The sequence below is a fragment of the Alternaria infectoria genome, assembly GCF_024043175.1.
Source record: "Alternaria infectoria strain BMP 0036 chromosome Unknown scaffold_14, whole genome shotgun sequence".
NCBI classification, from domain to species: Eukaryota; Fungi; Ascomycota; class Dothideomycetes; order Pleosporales; family Pleosporaceae; genus Alternaria; species Alternaria infectoria.
In genome coordinates this window covers 776,625-799,537 of record NW_026250703.1, presented here as the reverse complement: position 1 = coordinate 799,537, position 22,913 = coordinate 776,625, and the positions used below count along the sequence as shown (strand labels likewise).

Genomic DNA, 22,913 nt, shown 5'->3' with positions numbered 1-22,913 from the left:
GAGGTAGTATACGAACTGTCACTAGAGTCCAGAGTATCGCTGGATGTTTATTCCGGATCTGGGCATATGAGTCGAAACGCCAAATCCACTTTTCGTGGCTGTCCAGTGTTGCGCTGCTTCTTCATTGTACAGGAGACCGATTTCGGGAGCTTGTTGGCCAGGCTGATACTGTAAAGGGTTATCGGTGTCTGCTTTCGAACAGAAGTGTAGCGCGCGGTATCTCGAAAGTTTGCGATGACAAGATCATGTGGAGTCTCGCGCTCTCGTGACCCGGCCGATGCGCCGGATAGCAAACCCACGACAGATATATGAACACCAAGGGCTGCAGTAATGAATAAGACAACTATACCTTGACTGTCTACCAAATGGCCGAGTCAATGCGTCGGCCTACTCTCGTGGCGATACCCCGCTCGAGTATATAAATAAGCCTACCATCCGGGACCAAATTGAGTCTCTAATACACAGAATATTCGACTGCAAGTGCACTTACCAAACTTACACACAGTTCTATCAAGCCTACCTAGCGCGTAAGTATTCAGTGGTTTTGGTACTCCTTTGCACGAGCTCATTAAGGACCGCGGAGGCTTCGATGATCTAAGTGCGCGACCCACGCCCTCCGACTAGACACCGAATCCTGCCTCACTTCGTTTTCAGTACACATACGCCATTGGAAAGATTGCTGACGGTATCCAGGACATGGCGAACACTCCTTTTCCGTTCGAAAGACTACCAGCTGAGCTGCGTGCTGAAGTCTACAAAAACCTCCACTGTACCACGAAGTACGCAATAGCACGACGAGACAACATCAGAACGCCGGTGGTTGTCGTCAGATTCTCGTATATCGAACGCGCTATAGTCGCCGTGTCAAAGGCAATTCGAAACGAAGCTGAAAAGGTCATCGACGAGGAAACCCAGAAGTGTGGCCCGGCTCAGCTCATCGCAGACTGCGATTACTTCCACTTCGTCCCTGAAGTCCTTGCCGATATTCGAAATGCCCGACAAGGCTATGTCCCACCGAACATGGGACTGGCCGATGACGAGCGTGAGAATTTCGATACCATATTCACCCGCAGAAACCTAGTCGAGCAAGTTCGGATGGACGCGGTTATGTATCAGATGTGGATGCGCCTCGCAAATCTATACCTCAAGACAAACGAGCGAATCGAGGTCGGTGTCTGGATTGGGAACGACGCCGCTTGCGAGAAATTTGTGGAACTGCTCCCCTCTGCCATCGGAGACATCATCAATCCCCGCTGGGACGCGTCCGACTCCGGCATGTATCGTCCCAAGTTCGCGGTGACAATTGAATGCTCAGAAGAGCTTGACGCGGATGTTGAAGAAATTGTTCAGGATTTCAAGGATGCGCGTTTCGAGGTTAGCGAAGAACTGGAACTGGAAGAGATGGAGTCAAGATGGAGCCTCAAGACCTTTGACGGAGTGTTTAAAGAAGAGGAGCTGTCGAGTGACGAGTCTAGCGAAGATTCAGATGGGGAGTTGGATTGAAGCGAGGATGAAATAATGGATGTGAAGATAGATGTGCACGAAATTGGACAATGCGATAGATAGAGAAAACAAGATCGGCTGCGAGAATTTGTTTGACGTCTGAACATAAAGCCAACATCCATAAATGGCTACATCTGATTTTTGACATAAAAAACGCTGCCTATACATCGGCGGTGAAGTGTGAGTGGTGAAAATGAGTCTCAAAGGTTGGAGCTTGGCAGGTGCTAGCCAGCTACCGACGCCAATCCACCTAGCTCCCCGCCTTCCACCAACCACCTGCATCCCCCACGCAACTACTCTCCATCGGGATCGCGATCGCTCGTCGCACGCGACTACTACAAGGCGCGTTGTATCGCGCAACCAGCCTCTCTAGGATACGCCAGCTGTATACGATATCGAAGGAAGGTCGGCCTTTGTCGCAAACAGCTATGCGCACCTGCTGGATACAGCGCGATCTCTCAGCAAGAACGACCACCGTTATTTACAAACACGGAGACTTTATCGAAGCATTGCGACATGCAAGCGTTGGGATGTATCGTTGCCAGCTGGAAATAGCCAAGCGCAGTGGGTTCCACTCGCCCGAAGGTTCGGCGAACCGGCATCAGCTCGACCGCACGAAGGACTTCGTCCTCAAACATCATTGGCCATGGCGATGTACTCGACGAGCAACACCTTGGCCCATGACAACTCAAACATTGTAGTATCGTATCTGTCGTCCTCTTGAACAGCGGCAAACGAATCATCGACATTCCCGCTACCGGGACATGCCGTAGCATGGGAGGGAAGCCCCTATCCGTCCCACATGAACCAGCAAGTCCGTTGGCGCCGCCGTTACATGTCACCTCTCACATTGCGCAATATAAACACATCTGTCTGGCAAACCTCCATCAACCAGCGAATCAACAATTCGCTTCAAATTTGAGCAAGATCTCAACAACCGGGCTTGTGGTTTAGTGGTATAATACTCCCTTAGCATGGGAGTGGTCCAGGGTTCGATTCCCTGCAAGTCCATCTTTTTGCGCTCGCCGCCGTCGCGGACTGTCCGTACGATGTTGCCACCACTGAATTCTTGAGGATGAATTTTTCATTTTTGACAATGTAAGTGGATTACGAAACCATAGGTTTGAGGAGCAAGTAGGCAAAGTACTACTCACAGTCTTACGACCCACGCTATACTTCGCTCCAATTCTGGATCTGGGATACAACTTCCGGCACCAATCGATTACACCCACCGCTGTATATAAATCCGTACTACGTTAGATCGATTTCTCGTCCCACTAGCTATTCGACGCAATATACGCCCAAGGAAATGACATACCCATCGGTGTTTGGACAAAATCGCGCGACTGAAAGCCAGCCATCAGTCGTGCAGGTGCTTGAAAGTGCTTGTTGAAGAGAGCAAGGGGCCTCAACATGCTCAGTGCACCATGGCTTTCTTCCCAAGCGTTGCATACGGCTCAACGTTGGAACATTCGCGTGTTCGTGATGGTATTGCTGCTGTGCAAAGCACTCACAGCGGGTTCTGGCAGCGCCATTGTTGCGCAGCTTCTCGAGCGGACCTCGGAGTGAATTGCGAGACCATGAACGTTCGATCGGAGCAACTGTGCTGCAACCCCGAGTCCAAGGGAGGCATTCCACTCTCCAGTTGCGGGAGTTTGCTAGGATACGGAGGACGTTGATCAACATCGGACAAGAAAACGTAGCGACTATCACCCGTTGGGAGTATATTGATTACTGACGAGTAGCATACACTCGCTAGTTTGTCTTGCAATCATTACACCGAGTTTTCGGGGGACCAACTACGCACCAGCGAGACACTACACCATTCGGCCGAAAACTCGGCCTTCCCTCTCGTATAAGAGAAACAACATGCGCGGTAGATGTATCATCACAAGCACTTAGCAACACGAATCATTCCAATCAAATTAACACCAATCCCTTGTCTCTATCCACTTCACTGAACACAACCCCATTGCCCAACATGGTCAAAATCGCAATTGCAGGCGGTGCTGGAAGTAGGTTTCCCGCGGATCATACTGACTGGATGAACTAACATCTTTCCAGACGTAGGGCAAGAGTGCATCGATGCTCTCCTCGCCACGAAGAAGCACGAGATTGTGATTTTCACACGCAAGGTCATTATCACGTGTCGCTCACCTTACTTGATACTGACATATCTTCTAGGACGTCCCCACCGAGTCTACCGACTCGCCCGTCAAACTAGTGAAAGCCAACTACGAAGACGTGGCTCAACTGACTAGTCATCTACAAGGCGTAGACGTAGTACTATCTTTCATCGCGCCACTGGATCTGCAACAAGGGGTCACCTTCCAGAAGAATCTCATCGATGCCTCAATCAAGGCTGGGGTAAAGCGTTTCGTACCCAGCGAATGGGTCTCGTAAGTCATTGCAATCGCCCACTCTTCTGCGCTTGCTAACCATGATCCAGATCTATCTTAGAGCACACGCCGTGGTATTCGTTCAAGGACACGATACGCGAATACCTAGCCGAGATCAACAAAGACAGAAAAGTCATCGAGTACACTCTTTTCCAGCCTGGTCTCTTTTCCAACTACTTAACCGTTCCATACAAGTCAGCCAAACATCTCACGCCGCTCCGGATGATTTACGATTTCGAGAATCGTAGGGCCATCATGCGAGAAGGCGGGGATGACGATACCATCGTCTTGACTACGGTACAAGATCTCGCCGGCGTTGTCGCGCGAGCAATCGATTACGAGGGCGAATGGCCGGTCGTGGGCGGCATTCGAGGCTCGCGCATCTCCATCAAGGAGCTCGTTGCTCTTGGCGAAGAAATAAGAGGTCAGTCCTTCGCCTTCTTCCAGCTCAGATGAGCCGTGCCGCTGTCTGCTTGTTTACTAATAAGATATCACAGGTGGACCCTTTGCCATCGAAAGACTCTCCAACGAGGACTTGAAAAACGGGAACTGGACTGCCTCCTGGTTACCGGAATTTGAACATAATGCCGTCCCACCGGCGATGGCTGGGGAGATGGCAAAAATGGTACTGATTGGCTTCACTAAGGCTTTTGGGGCAGGTGCCTTCGATGTGGGAGATGAATGGAACCGATTGTTGCCCGATTATGAGTTCACGGATGTGAGGACGTTTTTGCGCAAGGCATGGGAGGGGAAGCCGTGATAAGACAGTCGAATGAACCATGTTGCGCAGCCGGTCTTCGGGGTAATGCGATGGCGTAGACTAACTGCAGCAGTAGTAAGTTTCTAATAGCGAAAAATGTACTGTCTCTACTGTGTAACCCGTCCGGAGCTTTCGTCCGAGATTTCGGCCGAATACCACTGCCCTACTGCACCAGCCACTCTTGTCACTTCCCTCCCCAACCTCCATCAACACACAATCGAATATGCACCCGTCCCCCTCCCGGTCACCTCAGACCAACCCTTATGAAGACGAAAGAGCGGCAAAGCGGCGTAAAGTACGCAAAGGTACTCAAAGTTGCTGGGAGTGTAAGAAACGGAAAGTCCGATGCATCTGGGCATCACCTACCAAGTCCAAATGTAGTAACTGCGTGCGACGCAAAACAGACTGTGTTAGTCAGGAGTTTGCGGATGAACCGAATGAGAACAAGAGAGGAGATGCTGGATTAGAGACGCGTTTGGGTCGGGTGGAGACGTTGCTTGAGCGACTTATTGGATCGTCGACAGACAGGCGCCACGACATTGCTGACGAGTATCCGGGAGATGCAGTCCTGGAGAGACCGAGGAGCACAATAGTATGTGTAGCGTGCTGGGGTCTATCCTACATTCATCTCTGACACTCACAAGGATCACACAAGAAACATCAACATCACATCATCCACCTCCACAGAAACCACATCAACACTCACAGATCTCTCGCAACAACCAGAACCAGCACTTAGCGATATATACACTGATATATCCCGAGACCTCGTCGCAGCATGGCCTACAACCCAAGATCTCGACTACATCTGCAAGCTACCTGTCAGCATCTCCACGCACATGCACATGAAACTAACGACATCCTCTGCCAACCTGATGAACCAGGTTCCAGATAGCCCACGAAAGATATTGCAGCTACCACCACCAGGATCGCATCCAGTACTAATAGCGCGGAAACTCCTTTTACTCAGCAATATAGTGCAGGGCGCACTATCCGATGACTGTATACCCAGAAGCCAGCGAGAGCATCTCAGTAAAGTCATGGCTCATGCCATGGATACAGCAACGCGACTGGTAACCTCCAGTGACGAGCTAACCGCCTCTGTTGAGGGCGTCGAGTGCATCATGATCGAAGCCATTACCCAGAACTACGCTGGGAACCTACACCGCGCGTGGCTGAATGTGCGCCGCGCCGTTGCCGTAGCGCAGATGTTGGGTCTGCATCGTGGTAATGCTAAACGAGCTTCTGTCAAAGTGGTGGATCCCAAGACGCGCGAGGGCCTCGATCCAGACCAGCTGTGCTGTCGTATTGTGGAGATGGATCGCTACCTCTCGTTGACACTGGGGCTGCCGCAGTCTTCGCTGCAGACAGTCGGGCTGAGCGCTGAAGTTATAGCAAAGTGCCATCCGCTGGACCGCATCGCGAGGCTGCAATGCGTCATTGGAGATCGTATCTTGGCGCGTAGAGTAGGAGAGCCGCGCGATGTTACGGAGAAAAGGGTCCGGGAAATTGACGACTTGTTCAAGGAGGTGACGGAGCTGATGCCGTCGGACTGGTGGCTTATTCGAGACTTTGACAACAAGGACGGGGGCGACTCGGATCCGATGCATGAGGTTGTAAGGAATATGTATCAGCTGTCGCACTTCTACCTCGTTATACGCCTGCATCTACCGTATGTTCTTCGCTCGTCGGGCGACGATAGGTGCGAAGAAAGTAAAGCGACAGCTGTGCATGCCGCCCGCGAAATCATGAGTCGATATATCGCGTTTCGCAACTGGAAACGCGGTCCGTATTATTGCAGAGGAGTCGATTGTTTGGCTTTCGTCGCCCTCATGGTGCTGTGTTTGACCCATATCGATTCGCAGAACCAATCGATGATTCGGCACAAAGCACTTTTCGATCATAGCCGTCCGAGCGATCGCGCTTTGATGGAGCTAACGGTCAAGGTATTGGGAGAGAGGAGCGACGATGCTCTCGCCACGAAGCTATCGAGTATCATACAGTATCTTCTCGACGCCGAAGCGGCATCGGCAAATGGGACTGGCTACAATACTTCGGCTAGTGAGACAGATGATGGGCTGGCGACGGAATTTGATGGCCAGTTCATGGACGCTGAGAAGGCGGTCTTGCAGCTTCACTTGCCGTATTTTGGCACCATCAGCCTACAGCGCAGGCTAGCCTCCGATATCCCGTTGGCTGAGGAGACGCTGTCTACTCAGGTAGCTGACCAGACACAGTCATCACTCACGGAGTGGGACAATCGGTGGTCGTTCCTTGATTCGTCGAACGATGCGGGGGCGCTTGATGACTGGACACTGCAAAGCATTAACGGAGGTCTTTTCGGGGGACTGCTTGGCGGGCTAGGAGACGTGGATTTCGACCCTGGTCTGTCTGTAGATATATAGAGGCAAGGAAAATCCAGACGTGCTATGTTGCAAAGCACGGTAGGGATGTTGCAAACCACATTTGTACCCTTCTCTCCTGCTATCCCGCTCATTGGAAATGCATAGCGCCGCTTTCTGTGCCTCAAGAGTGTAGCCAGGGTATCCTTTTCGGGTTTGTCACTATATCGCTCACAGTACCTAGGTCGAGGTCGCCCATTCGCCCTCCTCCCAATCTCTAGCCCATTCTTCCAGCGTTCCAGGCTCAACGAACTTGATAAAGTTCAAGTGGGGGTCATTGCCGCATAAGCGAATCAGTTCCGTAAAGTCGTCCCTCATATTGTACTCGTCTTGCTGCATATCCTGCTTCAGAGGATAGTATGTCCAAGTAGGCGGTGGAAACCCGAACATTGGACACCGCGCAGGGTTGACAAAGTCGTTGCTCACTTGCAATCTCTCGCCATAGAAGCCTTTGTGTCGTACAGCTATAACGCTGGAGCGAGGCAAACGCTTCAAACGAAGTTTCGTTATCAAACTTAGGAATTCGATGAGGCGCGCATATTCTCGGCAATTGAAGTTGAAGTTGAACATGACACCCGATAGTTGAGCCTTGCCCTCATCCCAGCACTGTGAGTGGCTCTGTCCAGTCTTGAATCTCATGAAGTCCTGGAGACACCAAAGAAGGCTGTTCTTGTGTCTCGTCAGGGTCAACAGACTCTGCTTGTCGACGATGAGACGTAGTGGCTCAACTTGGAGAGCATTGAGCTTGCGGTCGAGAATTGGCTTGCACTCGTCGTGGATCGAAGAAGAAACGAGAAGTATCCCGGTTGATATCGATTTGACCACTAGTGTAATGGTATTTCCAGACAGGAACTCGCCCCGAGAAGTATGTCTTGCCGCGTCTTCCCAAACGTGATGGCGTGTTGTAATGGGGATGTATTCGTAGATGATAAGGCGCAACTCTTTCGGAAGATCGAGGAAGCGGAAAGTGGAATTGGCCATGCTGGAGGGGAGGGTGGAAGTGGGGTGGGGTCAACTGCAGCGACAGAAGAACAAAGAGGCAGGCGCGACAGATGAGATGTTTCCCTGCCCAGGTGAGCAGGTACACTATATCAGACCTAGCGCATCACGTAAGGAAGGTGCAAAGTACAGATACGTTCAGCACGGCAAGCACAATTAAGGAAGAATATTAACAGCTGAATTACTGCAGTTGAAATTGGACTGACTGCAATCTCAGTCAACAGATTGCTGCATGTACAAACGTACATTCTCGAAACTGTTCGAGCAAGTCCTCATGGACATGGTATCCTCCAAAACCGTAGCTCTGTGCTGTAGAGCAATATTTTAAACGCCGGAAAATGCAATGAACAACGCCAGTATACGTGGATGGAAATCATGCTCGTCGTTTGCCGATACGGCCGGGGCCGCTGGGACGTCCACCATTGGGCTTCAGTGCGCCCTTGCCTCGTGAAGTAGGGAAGGAGACCTTGTTCTGGGGCTTGCGTCGCAGTTGTTTCCGGGTCTGGCTCTTGTCCTTGGTCTTGCGCGAGCTCGAGCTCTTCGCAGAGGTGGCGGTGCCGTCGACGTCCATATCTAGCAAGTCAAAGTTAGCCCTTGATTCTCACTCTACCAGTGCGGAGGAAGCGGGTCAAAGGCGAATTTGAGATGGCCGTCATCGGTGAAGCCCAGGATGTCTGAACACAGGCCTAGGTGGAAACACAGGTTTCCGAGCTCGCAGTCCTCTTCTGCGGGGTCGAGTGGACTTGCAGAGGGATCGGATAGGGAGCGTGGTATGGGGACAGTAAGCAGAGACGAACCTTTGGGCAAGTCCTCCTTGGCGGCATCGTCGGTGGTGTTGGCTGGGACATGATTAGAAGGTGCATATGGCGGGGGACGGTTGGGCGACTCACTTTCTTCGGTTTCCATCTCAGTCCTCTCGGGCTTGGGCTGGGCAATCGTCTCGAGAAGTTTGGCGTGCAGGCGCTCGGCGCGTGCCTGCTCGACGGGGCCGAAAACTCGGGCGCGCAGCTTGGTGCGGTTCGCCTTTTTGCTGCTTGCGCGTGCGCCTTTGGCCATTGTGTAGAGAGAGTGCCGGGGAATGTGTGGGTGAATGGGTGTTTGGGCGTATGTCTTGGTCAAGTCGGCGGCGGCTGGTGGGGAAAAGTTCGAGGGAATTTTGGTGGCAAGGCGTTTGGCGTATCGAGCCAGGCCGGCCCGTGCCCTAGTCGCGTTCTTCGCCTAGTTGCAGGTGACGCTGACTTCGGTATATCCCAGCTGGAGATGCGCTCGCCGCGAGAGCCGCCGCCTACCTCGACGGCCGAATACTAGAAAAGTCGCATTGCGGCCTCTGCTCGCCTGTTTGCTGCTCCGCGACTGTCCCGCCCGCCTGTCCTGCTCGCTCTGCATTGCCGCCGGGGGCTTTGGGAAGTTGCGACCAACGCCCGTCCGACTCGACTGCACCTCAGATAGCCGGATATCGCCCTTCGCTGCCTTCACCTCGCCCTACGTCACCCGCCCGAGAGAGAGTGCCTGAGATAGCCCGCCCCAGATGCCTTCGCGAGCAAAACTGAATCGGTAGCCCTTGACCTCCCTCTCCAACACCGCCAGCCTCTCCACCGCGACGGCACAAAACCATGGCGACGAGCATGCAGCAGATGGCTGCCACCATCACCGAGCGCTCCAAGACACTCATCAACAACGACCTCAAAAAGATTCTCAAAGAGGAGGGCACCTCGCAGACGGGCAACAAGGCCGCACTGCAAGCGCGCGTCATTGGCCGTAGGTATCTCCGCTCCCAGCAACACGGCTTGCTGTCGCCGCTCACCTGCTAACTTCACCCTCCCCAGTCATCGCCAATGCCGTTGCTAGGAGCGACACCGACCTGCTGCGGCGACTGCAATACCGCGTGCAACACCACGGCGAAGCGCCTCCACCAGCCACGAGCAGTCCCGTCGCCTCCTCGTACTCGCAGCCCCCTCCGCCCATCGCGAACGGGTACAGCATGGCCAACGGCTTCCAAAGCAACGGCGCATACCAGCCATACCAACAGCCCCAGCAGCCACCCATGCCGCCACGCCCGACCTATTTCTTCAAGGAGAGCCCTTTCTTCGAGATTCGCGAGCTGATACTGAGTAATATGTCTCTGGACGCTTCGCCGACCCACCGTGCCACCATATCGCGTAACCTCACCCTCAACGAAAGCCAGTCCGGACGCCTAAAGACAGACCCGTCTTTGCGCCTGCTGCTCTTCTCCGCGCTCGAACAGCCATTGGCGCCCTTCTCGCGTCTCGATATCGCATTCCCATCTCAAATTGAGGTCAAGGTCAACGACGACGAGGTAAAGGCCAACTACAAGGGTTTGAAAAACAAGCCAGGCTCTACGCGCCCCGCCGACATTACCGACTTCGTCCGCACCAAGGTCGCCAACCAGCGCAACAGCATCCTCATCACCTACGCCCTGACTCAGAAGGCAAGTCGGTCGGAGGTTTCTTATCCCATCAGCTTCCCAAACCTGACTCTGAGCTAACTCTCAATGCAGAAGTACAACCTCTTCGTCTACTTGGTCAGGAAGTTCTCGGTCGACGAGCTCACACAGCGCATCAAGCAGCGCCACGTCATCACGAGGCAGTCTGTGCTCAATGAGAGTATGTAGTGGCCCTTGGCAGCTAACATCTCTCACATGACTAATGTTGTAACAGTGATGAAGAAGGCCAATGACCCCGATATCGAAGTTGGCTCCAGCGTCATGTCGCTCAAGGACCCAATCTCTACCCTGCGCATTGTCACCCCATGCAGGTCGACTGTGTGCACACACAATCAATGCTTTGACGCCGACTCATTTCTGCAGCTCCAGGAGCAAGCTCCCACATGGACATGCCCAATATGCAGCAAGACCATATCATACGAAGGCTTGGCCGTCGACCAGTATGTTGAGGAAATCCTCAACAAGGCCCAGAACACGGACCAGGTCACCATCCAGCCAAGCGGACAATGGTCGACCGAAAAGGATGAGAAGCCCAAACAAAACGGGCACAATGGGCATCATGACGATAGTGATGATGACCTCATCGAGATACCAGATTACCGTATACAGGCCATCAAGACCGAAGCTGCGCCGACACCCACTTCGCTCAGCACCCCTCCACTGCCTTCTCGCGAGACATCCACAGCCCCCCGGTCTGGCCAGAAGAGAAAATCCGAAGTAGTGGATCTGACCTTGAGCGATGATGATGAGCCAGTAAGACCAACGAAAAAGGTAGCGTACACTACCCCCAATAGCCTTCCTGATCCGCCCCGTCGGTATCATTTACCTCCCCTCGGCAGTCACTCTGCCCATAGTCGTCCACTGCCACCAACCTACCATAGTGGGTCTGCCAGCATGCGTTCTGATTACTCCCGGCCTCCATCTACACCTCCACCACGCCATGGGTATCAATCCTATCGACCAGCACAGCCTGCTTCGCGGCCTAGCTATCCTGGACAGGGTACTTCCTCCTACCCTACCTACCTGGGCTCTTCTTCCCCTTAATTACATGTTGCGCGTTCTTGTTGTATCTTCCACTCATGTATGAGTATTGTTCATCCGCTAATACCACCTCGGGATCGCAGGGCAGAATAACGGGGACCAGACGAGGTAGCACATCATCCACTTAGGCCGTTTACAATATTGCGGACCGTTGCGCCTCGTGGCGGGCATCCTGCGTAGGCTGATGAAGTGAAGCTCTCTACATCATACACTCATCTCTTTCCTAATTTGTCAAGGAAACTTAGCGCGAGGCGTTTGGGGGAGGCTGCATTTCATGACCATCTATCTACGGCGTAAAATACTGGTTGGAGGCATTGAGGATACCACCGCTTGGGAGACTTGCATGCATTTCGGGAGCTTATACCAGCGACCTTCTGCAATGACGAAAGGAGCAGAAGTCGCGTGCGGAAGGACGGAGAAAGGAGGTGGCGGTTCATGTACGATCGTGTAGCAGTGACGCCTTTTGGCTTCGGCCATACTAGACAGTTACCAGTATTACCGTGGGTGCTGTCAGCAGTTTCCACTTTCCTCTATTTGCGCTTACATATCATACACGCCGACGTACTCAGTCCAGCGGTTCCGGCAAAACACAAACAACATCCTCCTCTTCCCCGTCATCCCCAACCCTCTGCCTCACCTCCCTACTCTCCAACTCCACATCATCCACATCCGGCTCCTCCCCCAAGCCATCCACCACCACCTCACCCTTGTCCTCAACCTTCCTCCTAACCTGCGTATCAAACAACGCACCCTTGTCAAACAGCCTATCCGACTTGACCCCTCCCTTCCTCTTCACTTTAACCTCCCTTATCCTATACGCAAAAACAAAGTCCTCCGCCCTCGTACTCTGCTCGCTTGTCCCGCTCTTCCTCTTCCAATTCCCCTCCGGTCCCACCGAAATCGGTACGCCAGACCACGCCGTCGCATCCACACCCGCATGCACATAGACGCCTTTTTCCTGGAGCCGTTCCCTGGAAAGCGTAGTTGACGACGCTATCATAACACCCGTTATGATGTAGATTTTCTCTCTGAATCGGTGCTGCGTGATGTAATCCCTAACATCTTCATGCCTCACCACGTCTTCCAGAAACGCGCGGCTGGGTTGGAAAGTCTGCGTTGTCATTTTATCGACTTGCCAGGTTTGTTGCGTGGACTTGTCGTGGCTGATGCTTAGGTCTAGGCTCGCGCCCAGCACGACTTCGAGGAAGGAGGTCCAGATACCGAAGGTGGATGAAGAGGATTTGCTGTATGTGCCGCTCCAGTTGTGTTCGGTGAAGGTGCTTGTGTCGGTTTGTGGTGGGAGGGAGGGCAGGTGCAGGGGCTCGTCGGGTTGGGAGGGGGAGGGGATGATGGCGCCGAGGCGGATGGGACCGTCGGGGGGACTTGGGCGTGGTGGGGTGAGGAAGTATGTGGGTTTGGGGGTAGCCATGTTTTTTTTTTGCGGTGGTGAGGGAGAGGGAGTACTGTTGTGATGCAGTGGCGCTTAGAAGATGTAGTGATGACTCCAAGACGTCGTGAAGCTCTGGGGATGTGGTGACGCTGTGGTAGTCTGAGTGTGCGATGGTAATCCGGCGCCATATATATAGTGAGGCGCTAGTTGCAGAGGTACTAGACATGAGTCGAAGCATGCATGGTAATGCAGGGTTGCGTGTGGATGCATGACGAGCGGGGCTGAGTAATGCAGCCCACAGTCCAATCCTGATGGGCTCACTGCATCGAGCAGTGTCTACCCGGTAAACTCATGTTGGGCACCAAGGTATTGAGACTGATACCTCGCTGATCATATCTTCATGAACAGAATCTTCGGCATACCTTGCGTGCGCGGCGGGGCAGGCTGTATTGGCTTAGCATTTGCATTCAAAATTTGAGAGGGGGACACATACTCTTTCTGGATGATCATCGAGGGAACTCGGTAGGGACTCAAGCTCTACTCGATCGTGTCTCGGAGGTCGTGGTATCCCGCCAGTTCTCGGCACTACCAAGGCATGGTTCCCACCATGCGTTGTGTTGAAAGCTGCTGCTGGTCTACGCGTCTGTCTTGTGGCTCGGGATGGTTCATAAAGAGTATGATGAGGCTGCTGATCAGCTGGGTGATGTGTCGGAGCAGCTTGGTGAGTTGTTGGAGGGATCGTTGGAGGTGCCACTGGCTGATGGTAATGAAGAGGGACCCGAGGATGGTTTGGATGATGTGCTGAGCTAGGTGGTAGGCCGGGTGCTGGACGGACCGGTAACGTTGCCGCTGGACCTAGACCACGGGTACTGAATGGTGGTCTAGTTTGAGCAGCAGGTGGTGGAACTGGTAGCGGGGCTCTTGGGGATGACGGTGGGCTTGTTGTAGAAGAGCTTTTATCACTACCTGTATTACTACCCTTACCACCACGACCACGGCCGCAGCAACAGCACCATGTCAGGAATATTAGAATCAGTAGACCAAGAAAAGCTCCCACAAAAGCTCCTCCAATAACTTCGCTAGATGGTCGCGCAAGAGTAGGGCTTACGGGACCAGTCTCTTCGACGGTCGCTGCAGTGGGGGTCCAGCGGCGAGCAGCGGCTGGGAACGCTTCAGGTATACGAACGACGTGCGACGGTGATTGATCTGAGCAATCCGGTGGCGGTGCTGTCAACCATGACTGTATTCGAGGCGCAAGCTTCAGGACAGGCATGTGGGAAGTCTAGTTCGCATCGTGACAAAGGTCGAAACTACACAGCCTGCTCAAGGTGCAAAGATGCGCCGAAATGAGAAGGCTGGCTGCTATCGAAACACGGCTGCGCCGAAAATGGAGGCGGGGGGTTGTTCGAAACGGTCAGTACACCCGGCGTTACGCTGAACTTCTGCATATCCGCTTGGCCTAGGTTGGGTATGCAGGCGAGCTATCTTTCAGCCCCCACTGCGCCGCAGCCCGGATGACATCGGGAGGCGGCCCGCAGAACTTCGAGATCGATTACACATCGACGACGCGGAACGACCGAAGGAGGGATCCGACCTCTTCTCTATTTTTTGTATGCCAGATTGCCAACACTTTACCGGTACGGCGCGAGGACGGATTTGAGGAGTGGCGAAGGTCCTCCCCTCCTGAGATGACGCTCGATGCCCGAATCAACGAACTCCGTTCTGAAGCTGAAAGCCTTGAGGCTATAGCCAAAAATATAGGTAAGGCTTCTCTCCCAGGTGTCGTCATAGCGTGGGAGAGAGCGACCGATTTGGCCGAACAACACTACGGGAATCTTGATCAAAAGACTTTGGAGATACGTGAACGCCTAGCCGCAAGCCTTATGAAGGCTGGAGACTTCCAGAAGGCGATTGTGTGTGGACTGGAGAACGAGCAACGTACGCTCGAGCGCTACAGACGGGACCGGGGTTCTTCTCGCGAAATTAGCGCCCCGGCACGGGCGTCCAAGGAAAACCACCTGGAGGCTCAAAGACAATTAGCGCGGGCGTACTTAGAGAGCAAAGACTACAAGAATGCGATCAAAAAGTTCCGGGCAGTTGTCGAAGATAACATCATATCGAAGTCGGCGGAACAAAGATGTATGGACCGGGTGGATCTTGCAGCGGCCATGTACGAACTTGGTACAGACCGCGACATTATGGAAGCAATAAATCTGAACATGACGACCTTGCAAAGAGCGGAGGCGAGTCTGGGAAAAGACCACATTGAATCCGTACATGTAAGATACAACCTAGGCAGAGAGTTGAGCGCTCTGAAGAAGTACGGCGACGCCCTGGAGAAATTCAGCGAGGTGATGGAGATCCTCCATTTGAAAAACTGCCAAGCCAGATCATCGCCCGAATACCAACAGTATCTAGAAGACACAGAGGACGCGGTTCGGACCTGTAAAATCAATATCGACCGACAAAACTTGAAAGCAAGTCGGCGGGCTGACGCGGCAGTGGAAGAGAAAAGACGGAGAGAGGAGGTGCTCAAGGCGCAAGTGGCTGAGCAGAAGCGTCTGCATGAGGTTGCTGCGGCAGCAGAGAAAGAGAGAAAGCGAAGAGAAGAACTCCTAAAGTCACAGATAGCTGAGCAAGAACGTTTACAAGAAGCTGCAGACCGAGAAGAACGGGCCAAGGTAAGACAGCAAGCTGCCGCGGCAGCGGAAGAGAGAAGACGGAGAGAAGTGCTCAAGACACAAATAGATGAGCAGAAACGTTTGAAAGAGTCTGCAGACCAGAAAGAGCAGGCTGACTTGATACGAGCGCGCGAGGAAGAAGAGGCGAGAAGGAAGCAGAAGGAAAAGGACAGACGAGCGCGCAGAGCGAAAGAAGAAGAGAAGAAACAAATAGCTGAACAGAAGCGTCTTAGAGAGGTTGCGGACCAAAAAGAGCAGGCTGACTTGGTACGAGCGCGCGAGGAAGAGGAGACGAAACGAAAGCAAGACGAGAAAGACATACGAGCGCGCAAAGCAAAGGAAGAAGACAAGAAACAGAAAGAGCCAGGTAGGCAAGCAGCGCGAGATGGAGAAACGGTGGCCAAAAGAAAAGCCAAAGACATACATCAAGCCGAGCAAACCCCAATGCAAGAAGCAAGAGAGAAGAGATGGAAAGGGAAGGAGACAGCGAAGCAACCAGCAGCGGAAAGCTCAAGGACAAGAGAAGAAAAAACCTTGGAGAAGCCGGAGGCATCGAAAGCGGAGAAGAAAGATCGCCGTAATGAGGATCAGAAGAAGAATGCAGACCGGAAAAAGATTGGGGAGGAACCGATGAAGCGTCCGGAAGGAGAAAACACAAGACCGAAAAGTCGTGGGCAAGATACGAATAAGCAGCAAGACAAGAAGACTCCAGACAAGAAAGAAACCCGGGAGCCTTCGGGTACAGACAGAGCAGCGAGACGGGAGTCCGAAAAGAATTCTGGGCCCAAGGCGCAAGCCAAACCACTGGAGAAGCAGCCTCCAGAACCGAAAAAGGAGCGTAAAGAAAAAGATGAGCACCAGAAGACGGGAAGGAGGAGCCCCAGAATAGACCCAGTCGATACACCAGTGGCACACACCCAGGACCTTTTGAGTGCAGACAGAGCAGCGAGACGAGACACCGAAAGGCTTTCAGCTTCCAAAGCGCAAGCCAAATCACTGGAGAAGCAGCCTCAAGAACCACAAAAGGAGCGTAAAGAGAAAGATGACCATGAGAACGCGGGAAGGAGAAGCCCCAGAAAAGATCCAGCCGATATACCAGTGGCGCAAACCCAGGACCCTTTGGGTGCAGACAGAGAAACGAGACAGGAGACTGTAAAAGGTTCAGCCAAACAACAGGAGAAGCAGCCTCCAGAGTCACAGAAAGATCGTCAAAAGAAAGACGAGCACCGGAAGGTCGAAAAGAAGAGCCCCAAGACGGATCCAGCCGAGATACCGGTGGCGCAACATCCACCTCTACCAACACACAAAGCCCAGAGTGAGGTATTGCCGAACGCGATATCCCGCAAAAGCGAAAGTTCGACTCTTCCCAAGTCTACCACTGCTCTGCCAGCGAAGATTGAGGCGGTCTCAACGCCGGTGAGCGGCGCAAAAGCGAGTCCGACACATCAGGTGAAGTTTTCCCCTGCGATAGAGATCATTGTACACAACCAGAGTTCCTCGAGGGAAGACTCTTCACGTTCGAGTGTGAACCCCAGAAAAAGAGAGACTACAGAAGAGCCATCGTCTAAGCAAACACCACCCGAGATTCACCGTGTGTCCAGGAAAAGTATCCCCCCGGCAAACCCAGCGGGTGAGGAGAACATATTGCAACAGTTGGATGCGCTTGCAAAGGCTCTGAAGGGGCTTGAGGCACATAATGAAGAGCTGGGCAACGCTAGTTCTGCTGTTGAGTGGCAAAGTACAACACTTGGAAAGGAAAGGTCCCTTCGAGCAGTGTCACCAGCAGAAGATGCACACCCACAATCGAGCGCGCAGCGCGAGAATTCGGCTAAGGAGCAGCTGCCGGAATGCAGTAATCGATCTCCAGCACCGGGAGTGCACTCTGAGCAAACCACAGGTCAATCTAGCAGGATAAACAACGAACCTGCGACAGATCAAATAGTTCGCACCTCAATGTCGTGGCTAGGGAAGCAGACCAAACAGATGGTAGACCTGCTGGTTCCAACAGCTTCGCCGCGTGTTCCAATCACGCCCAGAACGATCTCTGAGTCCTTCGTGTCGAGAAAAGAGCCAGAGCAAGGAAGCAGTACTCGTGACGCTGAGATATGGTTCGACACACAATCTCAGCCTCATGTACGATCTGAATCTGTTCCAATCATCCACCAAGAGACGTCCAAGGCCGATGCAAGGGACAGCTTCGTGCCCGGTGGGTGGCATCAAGACTTTGATGATCCAGGCCCTCTCCATGGATTGAGAAAGATCCGTTCCAACGACCAACCAGGCCAAAATGGCTTGCGGGTAGTGCAGACAGAAGACGTAAGACACAGGCGCGCCTCATCCGTAAACACATTGAGGAGAAGTATTTCCGAAATGAGTAGTGCGCCAATCCAGAACTGGAGCGCCCAAGAGTGAGTCCCCAGGTACCCTAAACATCAAACGTCTCGTTAACGATGCATAGTGAAGTCATAGCCGATGGTTGGTTCGAAGACCTACGTGACCATGCCCATGTACTGCCGGACAGGTATAAGGGCGACTCTTATAAGGCGAAGAAGACAGAACGACGCGTAAAGATCGCTGTACTCGACAGTGGCGTGGCTAAGAGCGCCACCCAGGGCCGAGTTCCGCATCTGATGAAGAGTCCACGAGTGAAATTAGGAAAGCAGCTAGATCCGTCTCTGCCCTGGAACTGTGACAGCAAAGGCCATGGTACCCATGCTGTCGGTGTGATCCTCACTGTCTGCCCGTACGCAGACGTGTATGTATACAGGGTCTGCGAAGGTACCGAAGCAATCGACAGGAAGTACGTAGCGGAGGCCATCAATGACGCTGTCGAGAAGAAGAAGGTCGACATCATTAGTATGAGTCTAGGCTGGAACGAGGACAGTGATTACGAACTTCGAGCGGCGATTAGACGTGCTAGAGCTAGCAATGTTCTACTCTTCGCGGCGAGCTCGAACGAAGGCATCCGAACGAAAGCCGGCATGTCGTATCCAGCTCGAGCTTTGGAAGTTATCGCCGTCGATGCAGCAGATGTTCATGGTAACCCGTCCAAGTTCAATCCTCCACAAGTCAGCCACAAAGCCAGATTTACTGCCTTGGGCGAAGCAGTAAGGTCTGCGTACCCTACACACCTTCCTTCTGAGGATCCACATGAGGGGTGGAAGAGAATGGTAGGAACATCCTGTGCCACTCCTATCGCCGCCGGCATTGCGGGACTAGTACTAGAATTTGCCCGTCAACGACCGCTTTGCTTCGAGCCTGCCATCGAAACCTACCTAAAGTCCGTAGAGGGTATGAGACTGATCTTGACGAAATGCCTATCGCTCAAGTATGCAGACGCTTCACCTTTCAACCATCTCGATCCGACGATATTATTCCATTGTACCGAAAGATACGATGACGGTGGTAGCTTTTCCGAATCTATGTGTCCGCGACACAACGCAGCATACAACATCGTGTCGAGGCTTCGCGAAGAGTTCTCGCAGGATATAGGCGACCAGATGCTGACGGCATTGCAGATGGAATTGCAAAAAGAATGGGCTATACGCGTTCAGAGTGGATCAGAAGAGAATTGATGTTCGTGGTTTTGATGATCAGTAGAAAACCTGGGAGGGGTCCTACGCGTTCAGGACGCGCTAGTGCACGTCCTGGTGGCCATGGCATGCGTCATCATGTAGGGAAGGTCCTTGTACTACTACCGCGTCTAATTCATACTCAAACTGAGAGATTTTGTTCAATGCACCACTTCAAAACATCCGCCTCCTACAAATTTATATGTGCGCTGATGGGATATGCAGATAACACCGACGCTGTTGCGACCCAATATCATGATGCATGATGCGGAACTGAGTCAGGCACCCGCCGTCGCAGCTACCTACGTGGCACCTCAGAACTGCTCGAGCCAAGATTCCCACTTACAAATACCACAAGCACCGCTGCGTAGCTGACGTAGAATTAGCTTTCGGAAATGAGATGGAGACCTTTAGACTTACGCCGCCGTGGCTGCGAAGACCTCGGATCGCTTCGCAGCAGTGAAGATACTAACGCTCCCAGCGAACAACAACATGAATACGCCGATCATGATTAGCTTCGTTGTGGGATTGTTGACATAATACAGGACCAGAATCGCGACGAAGAGTAGGACGACTGCGATAATGACGCTGAAGATCGTCACGAACCTTGCTATTCTCTTTTCTGGCACGTATGCCATTCCGTTCTCCCTTCTCTCTGCCTTCGCACTCTACATCAGCACGTTTTTAGGGCAGTAGAAACTGGGTTGTACGCACCAAAAAGAAGACTGGAAGATATTGCTGCACGAATGTAGTGACACGGTCTTCGTGTGCGGGTTGTTTTAGGAGAACCAGATCATTGTTTGTTTCATACAGGGCAGCACTATGGCCCCCGAAAATTGGATCCCGCTGATTTGCAAGCTTATTGAAGCGCGTTGAGGCATGATGAACGGCGTCAAAGGTGCGTATTGGAGGCGGTCCAAGTTGCGCCATTTGACTTTCGGATAACAGTGCCTTTCCTTTGACGTTTTCAGCATGTCATTTGAGAATCTGGGCTGGCATCAGGTAATACTATACTCTTTCATCTTTTTCCGTATTGTTTCCATCAGATCCATTCGATTTCGTTGTTGAATATTAGCAGGGTCATCTGCAGCATTTCTGAACGCCTCCCAGTTCATGGCACATCTTCCGGCGGCGAGATCATTGTTCTCGTAGCTTCGATCCTCGCTATCCAACTGCTCCTGTTGGCATCAATATCAGCGGATCGCCATGAAAAGTTCGAATCGATTTCGTGCGTACTTGCATTGCCTCCAGTTCAACCAGCTCACTTTGCAGGTAAAGCAGATTACGCACAGCGAGCCTGTCGAAACGCCTGAAAACCAAAGACGTTCGATCCGGGTCACTCGAGATATCTTCTGCGAGTGAGGGATATCCATCTAGTGGCCGCGCAACATGATGGCGCGAAGTCCGCATCGTGGTCTTGTCAAGTGTTGCGGCGATGGAAGTTGCGCGGCACAACGACGTCCTGAATCTGCCTTGCTAGTAACGCACACCGGTGAAGAACCCTGCATTGCATACGCCAAGCGACTTATCAGCCTGCCACCACCTTCGCTCACAGACAGCAATCCCCCTCGTCGCATCTCTGTTCTTCACACCTACTGGCATCTGCAGCTTTGGTGCTGGAAATACGGGTGCGGTGCCATTACCATTTAGGTCCACACGAACACACAAGCGCATTCCCGATTTTCAACACTTGACATCATATACTCGCCCACTGATACTGCTGCCTGCTTACGCCAAGTACACAGTCATTGTCTCTACAAACCCCATCAACTTCCGAACCTATGGCTACTGAGCCACATCCCGAGGGACTAGACTGGCTATCGGGCTACTGTATCCCGTCAAAGGAGCTCCCTGACGGCTACAAAGAATCCTCAGACAAGGTGCGGCAGTACGATCCAGAATCCTTACAAGGCAGGTGCTTATGTGTATCTTATGCAGAGTTGGTACTATGAATTCCTCCAGTATCGCGAAACAGTCAAGCCAAATTTCGGCACCAATCAAGCCTCAGTCGACTGGGTTTCTGATACATACACGGCAGAAAGCGGGTCCTCTAGCCAACTAAATGGTATTGCGCCTGGCACTCCAGCAGATGGTACAAAGTGTGGTGGCAGTCCCAAGGAAACGGCGGATGCCTTGATTTGCATGGGTGCTGGGGTCGAACTGCATGATATGCCTTACGATGACTTCTCGAATGACAACGCAGGAGTAGAGCAGGGTTCATTGACCCAAGTGTTGAATGAGATCGATATGATCACAGAGCAAGACAACGTCCGCAAACTTCGGCAGTCAATGGAACCTGCACGAGCACGCATGTATACAATCCCGGCACAGGAAAGAGATAGGGTAGCTACGGAAGGCAATGATGTGAAAGGGCGCCGTCGAGGTCTTCCATTACTTCTCGAAGCCCATGGTAGACAACAGGAGATTATGACCTGCTACGACACCGGAACGCACGATAATCACATGTCTCGTGCCAAGGCAATCGAGTTGGGATATACCATCAAGCCGAGTCCCAGTACAGAAGCAGGCTTCCAGCTCCCGAATGGCAAAATCATCAAGGCCGTGGGCCAGGTTGTTGTAGCGGTCCAGTTCGCTAGACAGATGGGCTCGGAAGCAGCTTCTATGACCTGTCGGTTCAACGTGTTCGAGCGCTTAGCACTACCAGTACTCATTGGCATGACTTTCCTCCAGGCCACTGAGACTATCACCAAATACACATCACGCATGGTGGACCTTCCGACGACGTGGAAGCGCTCTCTACGACTATGTGCAGTAGGAAATGCGACCAATCAAGTTGCATGCACTATTGATGGGCGAAAAGCATTTGCAGCTGCGGACACCGGGTCAGAGATTGCCTTGGTCAGTGGCGAGTATGCTAAGAAACACGGTCTTCTACGCGACTACGGTTGCGAAGAGCTTGAGTTGGCCGACGGATCACTCGAATATACGACCGGTTTCGCAGACGTAACTGTTCGTGTCTCTAAATCTGAGGCCCATCCCCGGAGCCAAAGATCCAGGAAAGTCTGGAAATCTAAGAGGGTCCGCTTTCATGTTTTAAACAACCTTCAATTCGACGTAATCCTGGACGAAGAGACCATCGACAGCCTGAGTATCTTTGAGGATGGAGTTGCGAAAATATTGGCTGCTGCGTCTAGTATCGTACCCAGCCTGTCTCCGATCATCCACCTACGATCCATTGAAGCTTCCCTTATGCAGGCAAGGGATGCATTGGGGGAAAAATCGAAAGCGCTACGTACCTCCCTCAAATCGAGTTTTGGGTTGTTGTTAAACCATTCGCCTACCACGGGTACTCCAGGTAAGATTAAGAGTCACCTTTCTTCTTGCTATCGCCCTTCACTGACACCTTTGGAAGCTACAGTGGGCCCAACGGGCCAGAGTAACGCGGGACCGCAGAATCGGGTGAAAGAGATACCTGCACTGATCAGCCAGTTGGACCAAGCAGAAAACCGCCGGCTTGATCAGAGAGAGCGAAGAGGCGCATCTGGCGCGGATGACGTACAAAAGCAACGGTATGAGCTTGAACGGACTAAGCTTCTGGACGAATTGCGGGGCTTGAACAGCGCACAGGGGCCTTGAACCCCTCGTACTCCTGCGATTTGCGTATGATACGATGTGATATGATATGATAGAGATACCAATCTCAGTCCATGATATAACACCTCCGTATAAACCCATACATCC

The 22,913-nt window shown here is 52.6% G+C and overlaps 7 protein-coding genes and 1 non-coding gene across 8 annotated transcripts; 7 read left to right on the top strand and 1 right to left on the bottom strand.

Moving 5' to 3' along the window:
• Nucleotides 1-696: 696 nt before the first annotated feature.
• J4E92_008023 (uncharacterized protein) lies at nt 697-1,503 on the top strand (the record flags this gene model as incomplete). Its single annotated transcript, XM_051499380.1, has 1 exon — nt 697-1,503. One exon carries the CDS (start codon nt 697-699, stop codon nt 1,501-1,503), a length of 807 nt encoding a protein of 268 aa, XP_051350629.1.
• A 939-nt stretch (nt 1,504-2,442) lies between these two features.
• Nucleotides 2,443-2,514, top strand: J4E92_008022. Its single transcript has one exon. It is a non-coding gene; the product is annotated as a tRNA-Ala (tRNA).
• Nucleotides 2,515-3,893: 1,379 nt separating this feature from the next.
• J4E92_008021 (uncharacterized protein) lies at nt 3,894-4,358 on the top strand (the record flags this gene model as incomplete). The annotated part of the gene is made up of 2 exons (XM_051499379.1): nt 3,894-3,902; nt 3,966-4,358. 2 exons carry the CDS (start codon nt 3,894-3,896, stop codon nt 4,356-4,358), a joined length of 402 nt encoding a protein of 133 aa, XP_051350628.1.
• A 2,136-nt stretch (nt 4,359-6,494) lies between these two features.
• J4E92_008020 (uncharacterized protein) lies at nt 6,495-7,067 on the top strand (the record flags this gene model as incomplete). Its single annotated transcript, XM_051499378.1, has 2 exons — nt 6,495-6,502; nt 6,569-7,067. The coding sequence occupies 2 exons, from the start codon at nt 6,495-6,497 to the stop codon at nt 7,065-7,067; spliced, it is 507 nt and encodes a 168-aa protein (XP_051350627.1).
• Nucleotides 7,068-9,676: 2,609 nt separating this feature from the next.
• J4E92_008019 (uncharacterized protein) lies at nt 9,677-11,761 on the top strand (the record flags this gene model as incomplete). The annotated part of the gene is made up of 5 exons (XM_051499377.1): nt 9,677-9,821; nt 9,890-10,527; nt 10,582-10,687; nt 10,742-11,303; nt 11,749-11,761. 5 exons carry the CDS (start codon nt 9,677-9,679, stop codon nt 11,759-11,761), a joined length of 1,464 nt encoding a protein of 487 aa, XP_051350626.1.
• Nucleotides 11,762-12,133: 372 nt separating this feature from the next.
• On the bottom strand, nt 12,134-12,997 carry J4E92_008018 (uncharacterized protein; the record flags this gene model as incomplete). Its single annotated transcript, XM_051499376.1, has 1 exon — nt 12,134-12,997. The coding sequence occupies one exon, from the start codon at nt 12,995-12,997 to the stop codon at nt 12,134-12,136; it is 864 nt and encodes a 287-aa protein (XP_051350625.1).
• A 1,197-nt stretch (nt 12,998-14,194) lies between these two features.
• On the top strand, nt 14,195-18,051 carry J4E92_008017 (uncharacterized protein; the record flags this gene model as incomplete). The annotated part of the gene is made up of 2 exons (XM_051499375.1): nt 14,195-14,200; nt 14,497-18,051. The coding sequence occupies 2 exons, from the start codon at nt 14,195-14,197 to the stop codon at nt 18,049-18,051; spliced, it is 3,561 nt and encodes a 1,186-aa protein (XP_051350624.1).
• An 87-nt stretch (nt 18,052-18,138) lies between these two features.
• J4E92_008016 (uncharacterized protein) lies at nt 18,139-19,214 on the top strand (the record flags this gene model as incomplete). Its single annotated transcript, XM_051499374.1, is given in 2 exon segments — nt 18,139-18,146; nt 18,161-19,214. The coding sequence occupies 2 exon segments, from the start codon at nt 18,139-18,141 to the stop codon at nt 19,212-19,214; spliced, it is 1,062 nt and encodes a 353-aa protein (XP_051350623.1).
• Between the last annotated feature and the right edge of the window lie 3,699 nt (nt 19,215-22,913).